Source organism: Cariama cristata, unplaced genomic scaffold (genome assembly GCF_000690535.1).
Source record: "Cariama cristata isolate BGI_N322 unplaced genomic scaffold, ASM69053v1 scaffold3614, whole genome shotgun sequence".
NCBI classification, from domain to species: Eukaryota; Metazoa; Chordata; class Aves; order Cariamiformes; family Cariamidae; genus Cariama; species Cariama cristata.
The window spans coordinates 99570-107784 of NW_009612218.1; the positions used below are offsets into that span (position 1 = coordinate 99570).

The window sequence follows — 8215 nt, forward strand, 5'->3', positions numbered from 1 at the left end:
TGATTTTGTATTATATACACTATATAATACACGTAATTTCTCAAACCAGTGATCAAATTCATCCTTTAGTAGATGCACACACTCTCCAGACAGTAAAGGCTTGCCTAGAGCTCAAAGCACCCCACCCCATTGCTATGTCAACCTGTAGCAGAGGGATTCTGCACAAGACCCATTTTTCCACAGTTTCCAACTCTATTCGTTCTCTGGAAAATCTTCCACCGCCAAGACCTCTGGGAGATGAGGGAGCTGGAAATATGTCTACGGAGGAGTTCCCGGCTCCTTTGTTTTGCTGCCTTTCAGAAGGACCCAAAAATGGCTCCAGAAATTGTTGCCTGAACTATCTCTACAGCCTGACTCATCTCCTTCCCATTAGACATGCCTACTTCAGAGGATACCTTGGAGCGGAATTTCATTTCTCTGTATTAAACTTTAGTATTTCCTACAGAAAGGGATTGAAGTTATGTAAGAAACTGTTTGACCACGCTGAGTGTCTTACGTTATGCAAGATAAAATGCTAAGAACTGCAAAGAAAAAATTGTATGAGTGTTAGTGACAGTCTGAGGATAATCATCTCTGTGGGAATTCAATGTGGTGAAAAAGAACCACGATGACAAGAAACAAGTAAGATTTCAAAAGAATGCAATTAAACAAATAGAGAGGAAATGCACACAATAAATCTTACTCTTCCACAGTCAATAGCTGCAATGCTTAAAAATTTCGTTCAACATGATTTATGTCTATTAGAAGGCTAGATGCAGACAGGAACATTCAACACTTCCATAAAACATTTTTAAAATAAATTTTCCTATTATTGCCTATTTACAAAGTTAAAAATGAATAATTTTTCACAGTGGCCCCAAACAGCAGAGCAAAGAAAGATTAACAGGTAATCATTCTGAGCTAATATTCTTTTGATGATGTCTACCTGCAGAGATTATTTCAATACCACAAGGAAAAAGATATGAATAATTACACTAGAAGAACCAAAAATTCAGCACAAGTTATAGTTCTCAACAGCTCAAAGACAAAGTTTTAAGATGACTGAAGTTCAAGAAACACACTCATTTTGCAAAGGATTCCCATCTCTGCCAACTTAAGGGGGCGAAAACAAACCCAAACTAAAAAACAACTCTAAAATTTTGGTTTACAAGCAGCTGTAAGTTCATGTATAATAAAGTAATATTGACTTCAAACACTATTTGAACAACTCTACTATCATTTCCAAACAAAACCTGTTATTAAATGCTCCTGAGCTTACCAACATCTCTGTAGGACACAGGTAAGGCTCATGTGAAAAACCAATACAAAAAAAGGCGGTCTTCTAAAACCCCAGCAATGCAGAATTAGAGTTCTATTTTGCCGAGATAATATTTGTGAAGGTAAGTTGTGTTTAACACAAAACATAGAAAACCACAATTGTGCTTTGGCACTACAAGGTTTTAGTTTCTACTCCCTATGTTAAGTTACATGTATTTAAAACCCTTGTGGCAATACTATAGTTTTGCCTGTAGGACATTAACCGAGTTGCGTAATTCCTCTGAATTTCCACCTAACTATAGAACTTTGTTTTCATGTACTGCACTAACTCGTATCTTTAAGTCACTAATACGCATGGTCAAATTTAGCCCCAGGCTAATGCCATTTCGTCAGTATTTTCTTCTAAATGAGTAATGATGTGACCTTTTCATATAAATAAAAATATCTAACACACAAAACAAAGGAAATAACCCTGCAGAGCAGTTCTAATTATCATTAAAATGTTAGCATCAACCTTAACTCATTTTTACTTTCACGAGCAGGTTCATAATGCTGTGGATAGCAGTGGGATTTGCTTTCAGCTGAGACACTCGCACATTCTTTGTCTTGAAAAAGCATTAGAAAGGGAAAAGGGAAACAGGAAACTTGCTCCGAAAGGGTACCCTACAGGGTAGCACCCCTGTAAAGGGCTTCCGCGCTGGTGCTGTGCTCAGTGATGCTGGAGCCTGCTGGGGACTAAGACAGCGGTCCCAGCCTCACAAGCATGGATGTGCAAGCAGAAAAGAAGAAAAAAAAAAAATAAGGGGAGGGGGGTGGGGAAGAAAGGAAAAAGACCAAAACAGAGACCAAAGCCCAAAATCCCACACTTTTTACAGGGCAGTAGCACTGCGCCAGTCATGACATGAAGGAAAAGAGCCTGTTTCTGACCTAGGTTGTGCACAGACTGTGTGGCGTGCTACACGCAGTACCAGCAGCCCAAGAATGATGATCAGCTTAGTTACTTCACATGTCGGAACAGTACTACTGAGGAGTCGTCTGTATTATGTCCCAAATCCGTTTCATAACCCAGACCATTATAAAAAGTCAATAGTTTAATCACAACCTCATTTTCTTGACTACAGCTTATGCACAAAACACCAGTTAATTTCAAGCAGATGGCTATTTTGTGTCTGTGTTAGTTCCACGCTATGACTGTTGAGGGCCAGAGAGAAAGGAGTCTATTTATACATACATAATTACACACACAAGTGTTCACAAATATATACATACACACATACATGTGTAGGGTGTTTCCTTTCCCCCCAAAAAAGCAGGGTGGGTTTTTTCCTATTGACTAACTCTAATGAGCTATTTCATTTATAAATGCTCAGATAATAACACTCTGCTTGAAAAGCACATAGTGAGAAGCTAAACTTGAAAGCCAATTTTGACTGCAACTTAAGATGAATACTGGCACCACCCCTCAAAGCTAAGCCACCAAGTCAAACATCACAGGCTCCATCAACACAAACAAGTATGAGAGAACCATCATACTGCGGCTACCTATGAGAAGTCCATCCTTTTAACAGAATAATTAAGATTCTCCTGAAAAAAGTATTTCTTCAATAAACATGTAAAGATAATTTTTATACTTGATGCAAAAGACACATTTTCAAACCACGCATGCGCTGGAGGGGAACATTAATTTCTCTGCACTTTTTAAGTTTGGATCACCTTACCCAGGAGTTTTCCATATATCCAAGTGTGTGAACGACAGAACAGAACACTTCAATACCTAAGGATTATTTGACAATATGATGCAAATTCTACAGACACTATGTATGGAGTTTTCTCAAGATTCTTAGGATCCAGATGAAGATATTTGAGGCAGTAGAGTGAGAAATTATGGTATTTCTCATCTCAGTGCCTGAGATGAGACACGACACAATGAGAAAAGGCTATACAACACCTTGAGGTCGTGAGGAACCACGAATCTTCCTAAGAAACACCACATAGTTACCAGATTAGTATGTGCACATATTTGGAAGGATTTGGGAAGTTTGCCTTAAGGCATGGAGTTTGCTTTCCTCATGCGCATGCGCTTGAGGAGGAACTTAGAGGTAGGAGAAGGGAGACTGAAAGGAGTATTACCACTCAGAAATACTGAGGCATCAGCAAATAGGTGTTAATGATCAAATTTTCTACTCCTGAAACTGAAGGATGGTTTTGAAAAATCAAGTAAATGCGACCATGGTATTTCTGAATTTACATCCATGCAACTTCTGTGCCTGTGACAACATGGGAAAGTTTGATAGAGATTAGTCAATATTTCTTGTAATAAGAATTTTAATCCATAAATGTTCACAAGCAACCGGGAAAGAAAAAAATTGGTCAAGAGCTATTACATACACTGCCTTTGTTCTAACATATTTTACAGCTACAATTGACCAGAGCTTGGGTGAGCTCATTGGGAAAGCACCACTTCATGTTTCCCAATCCGTAGGCTCTTCCGTGAGCACCTGCAAGGGTCATTGACAAGAGAAAATCCACTGGTTTAGGGGAGCTTTTAGTCTAACTCAATACAGACATCCTCCTTTTCTAACCAATCAAGCGTAAAAATTGAGATACCTTTCAGTATAAACCAAAACAGACACTACCCCGCCAAATCCATCACATTCTAAGTCTTTCAGAAAAATACAGGCTTAGTTTTAAACCATGTCTTTTTATGTGCGAATGGAAGAGGCACATGTGAAACTAGGACATATGCTGGTATTACAGTTAGCTTCTTTTACAAATTAATTTTAATACATTGCAGAGAGCTCAAATATAAAGAATACTTGACATAAAAACCACTCTATTTCTCCAAAATATAACTGTACCCCTTGACATTTCTGAAACTAAAAAACTACCTAACGAAGTAAAATCTAGCTACAGTTATTTGTCTCACATTACAGATGCCAATAATTAGACAACAATTTTGACTACTTGGGAAAATCTTAGCCCTTTACTCCCTAAAACAACCATTTTGGGGTACTTGCAAGCTGAGACAGTTGCCCAGGATTTCCTTCCCGTAGGTGTATACAGGAAGCAAGATGCTTTTGGGAGCTATTACACCTAACGAAGCCCACACACACTGTCAAGCTGCTTAGCACAGGAGTTGTAAATCCAACACTTGCTGTGTATGTGCAGACAGATTAAATAGTACGTGTGGGAAGCCCACCTAAGGTTTCGTGCAAGCACCAGTGGACTACCGTATGGTTATAAAGCCACAGTGCGCGTGTTCTTCGTCCCACGCAGGACAGCCAGAGAGAGGCATGGCAGCTGATAGCGGAAACTGCCAAGTACAACCCTGCAAAGCACCTGAACAAGTCAGTCCTCAAAATTGACACAGATGAAATTTCCTGGCTAGAAAAAATCAGAAATAGTTGTGATGCCAACATGGATGGTAGCTGTAAATAATAAAATCTACTTGTCCTTGGATTTGCTTTATGCTACTATGTAAGAAAAATGACTGTACTTTTTAGTTTACAAGCAAACAAAAACAAAAGACCAGAGGCAATCAAAAAATAACCACAAAAGCCTCATTCTAGTGCATTCCTGTAGTTAAATTCACTAGAGGCAGTGCCAATTACTAGCAGAATAAACTATCATTAAAAAATGTAATCACTCACTAAAACCTTTGAGAAAGTCTGAGATGCTTTGTGAACTTTTTTTTGGTTAATTAATGAGAGCATTAACCCACTGGGTACTGCTGAAGGGCACAGTGGTGCCATGTCAGAAGCTATAAGCGTAACAGTGATAAAATGAAACAAAGAAGCTAATTAAATCAGTACTGAAACTGGTGGAAAGAGCAACATTGCATTTTGCCCAATAATAATGCAAATAAATGACTGTACATACTTGGAACACTGCTAAATTTCTGATTATAAATAATTTTAAATGGTGTATTTTCCACTCTGTCTTTAAGACTTCTTTCTAATTACGGAAAATCCTTGCTTCCTTAGTATTACAGCATTGACACACTACCTGCTTTCAGCTTTAGTGCAAAAATTATGTGGGTCTTGGAGGTGATTTGGGATCTGCTCCAAAGCCCATACCGGCACTTCAGACTAATGCTTATGCTGCCTTTACTCAAGACCAGAAGCATTTCCGCAACCGGTCTGCAGAAACATAGAAATTACAATTACAATGTGAAGGCCAACTTGAAAGCAATTTAAAGGCATAGAGAGGACTTTACCGGTACTCGTACAGATGGTATTTTGTGACCTCCAAATTCTGGTGGTAAGAAACATCGGCAGATGGAGCGTCAAAAATTTTTCTGAAGGGAAACTATCTCAATTTAAAAAGTGTGACCAGTCAGGAGACCAGTAAGTTTGAAACACCTGTATATCCCTATCTCAACTTCAGATCCCTACTCAAAACTAACGCGTGGGGTTTGTTTTTTTTCCTCCATCCTTTCAGCTTATTAGGCCTAAATTCATCAACCAGCTCTCCCTGGGGCCTCTGAGATGTCCTGCACATCACTACACATTTGGTCACTTACAGTAATGTAGTGATCATAACAATATGCAGACACACATAGAAGCGGAATCTCCTAAACACACAAAACTACAAATTTTTTTTTTGAAACGGTCAATCAATTCTACTAAAATCAAACAACATGGGAACAGTCATGCTCTTTCACAGAAAAAACCTGCCCAAAACCAAACCCCAACAGGGACACAATGCACACTTCATACTTAACAGCTTTATTTTCTTAAAGGCAACTGTAATTTTCGACAGCTTTACCTGCTGAAGACAAACCCACCTTTCCATTCTCCTCTTAGTTTCAGTCTGGACATTTCTACTTCTGCATGTAAGTTCCCACTCCCACTTCTTATTACTAAAGCCCCAGGATATTAACTTACTGAAAACACAGATCTTTTGTACTGGTTATTAGCAGATTATTCAATCCCTAATAGAATAAAAAACTTAACTGTAAAGTGAAATGAAGTTGTACCAGCTCAAGAAAGAATAAAATTTGTCCTTCAAATAATATGGAAAAGTCCAAACCACAGCTCTCTATTCCATTAAAAAAAAAACCAAACCAAACATAAAGCAAAAAAATTCCATTCACAGATATCATTTCATAAAGAGAAACAGCAATAAACCAACACCGCACTTTGCCAAGCTTCAATACTGCTAACAAAACCTTTTGAACTATTTGCTTTACATTTGTTTTTCATAAATACATTTGTTTTACTTCCAGGTTTGGTGATGCAACTGCATAATGCAGTAAAACATTTTGTAAATTTAACGGAAATCAATGCCTCGCTCATTGAGACATCGCTTCAGATTCCACTGTCTTTGCAATATTACAAGCATCCTGATGAAAAGTGTGCTTCTCTTCGTATTCAGTAAGAAAAAGGAAGAACAGCTCACATGCTAAAACGAAAAGTATACTGTCTGTGCTGTGTTCTTCTGAAGTGACACAAACATAAGGGATTTTAAAACAACTGAATTTAACCAGGTTTTCAAATGAGAAGTGAAACAACTGAAAGCTGGCATTAAGCAATGACACCATACAAAAGAGAAAAAAGGTAAGCGGTTCTGACCTCATTTACCGCCACATAGTATCGCTGCTGCTGGAACTGAGGCGAGTTATCGTTCCTGTCTCTCACCACAATCCGTACTTCGTGGTTGATAATGGTGCCAACCTTTTTGTTAACACACTGGACTTGCACCACAATGGACTGAATGGACATCGGCGGCTGTAAGCAAAAATACATTTTTATAATACGTAGTCAAAATTTGAACTAATAGTTACATTTTGACGGATGTTTAATATTGCTCAGGTTCGCTTATAGCTCCATCAGACTGCCTGGGTTACGTTTGACTTTATGTCTGGATTAAAAAACTTCTGGGAGAGTGTCCTGACTACAACTCACGCTGGCGATATTTCAAGTAGACCTACATACCTCAAAGCTGTATTTTGCAGACCGCGCTTTGCCAGCTGTATGCGCTAACGCAGAAATAAAAATCCGCAGCACGATTAGCCCTTCACACTCCCCCTGAGAACGGCAACAACAGAACCAAACCAAAACAAACCCACGAAACACCACATCTTTTGAACATCATCTGATTATTGAAAGATACCTAGAAAATGTCACACATTTTAACCTTTGGTTTATTAATATTGGAATTGAAAGGTCAAGTCAGAAACAAATTCAATACGCTACCACTTACATTTACCAAGTAACTTAGAAACAACTTGGTCACCTTTAAGCGTGGACAATCCAGAGTCCTGTTGTTTTTAGCCCAGTGAACATCGTAATATTCAAACACAAATAACTCCCAAACTTGATGAATGGGTAAAGAAACTTAAGGTGGAAAGGCTACTACTACTTACCTGAGTTAATAAAACAATTCTAAGAATAAAGGAAAAGGCACCTTTGGTTGAAATGGACATTCAGAGAGACTGCTATGGAAACAGGGCATTCCAGCAGGACTTCCCGTCACACTGCTCCCAGCACAGCAAGTCTCAATTTACATATTTGAAGCAACAGTCTGGCATGTAAAATATTGACAGCAAGTCCATTTTGGTTTTGTTTCTAACACTCAGCAGAGAGCGAGAAAGCATGGGAAGGAACGAAATGAAAATATTCCGTATTTATTAATCTCAAATTCTTCCAGAGAATAAACAACTCAAAAACGTAATTTAAAGATGCCTATGCCATATTATTCTGTGCAGCAAATGCACGCAGGTTTTTGTACTGAGATTCTGAGACTTACAATTATACCGTAATTACGTATCTATATAATTATGCTTTCACTCCTAAATGCTACCATCTCTTTGATTGATTGACTTTTTTCCAGTTTAGCTAGAACCATATGGCTTGCTTTACCCTTTGGACTTTGGTACTAATCCAGTCTGTAAAGAGTCAGACTTGGGGAAAGAAGGGGGCTTTGAGATCTTACATGAAATATCTATTCTTCCCTA

General features: G+C 38.4%; 1 protein-coding gene across 1 annotated transcript in view; it reads right to left on the reverse strand.

Annotated features, from left to right (window-relative positions):
- The window catches only part of LOC104160406 (protocadherin-15-like), a gene marked incomplete at both ends in the record, with an annotated part of 110959 nt that overhangs the window by 99378 nt on the left and 3366 nt on the right, over positions 1-8215 (reverse strand). Inside the window, one exon of the mRNA XM_009698519.1 lies at positions 6831-6986. Within this exon, the coding sequence (XP_009696821.1) occupies positions 6831-6986 (156 nt within the window). The remainder of the gene's footprint in view (positions 1-6830; positions 6987-8215) is intronic.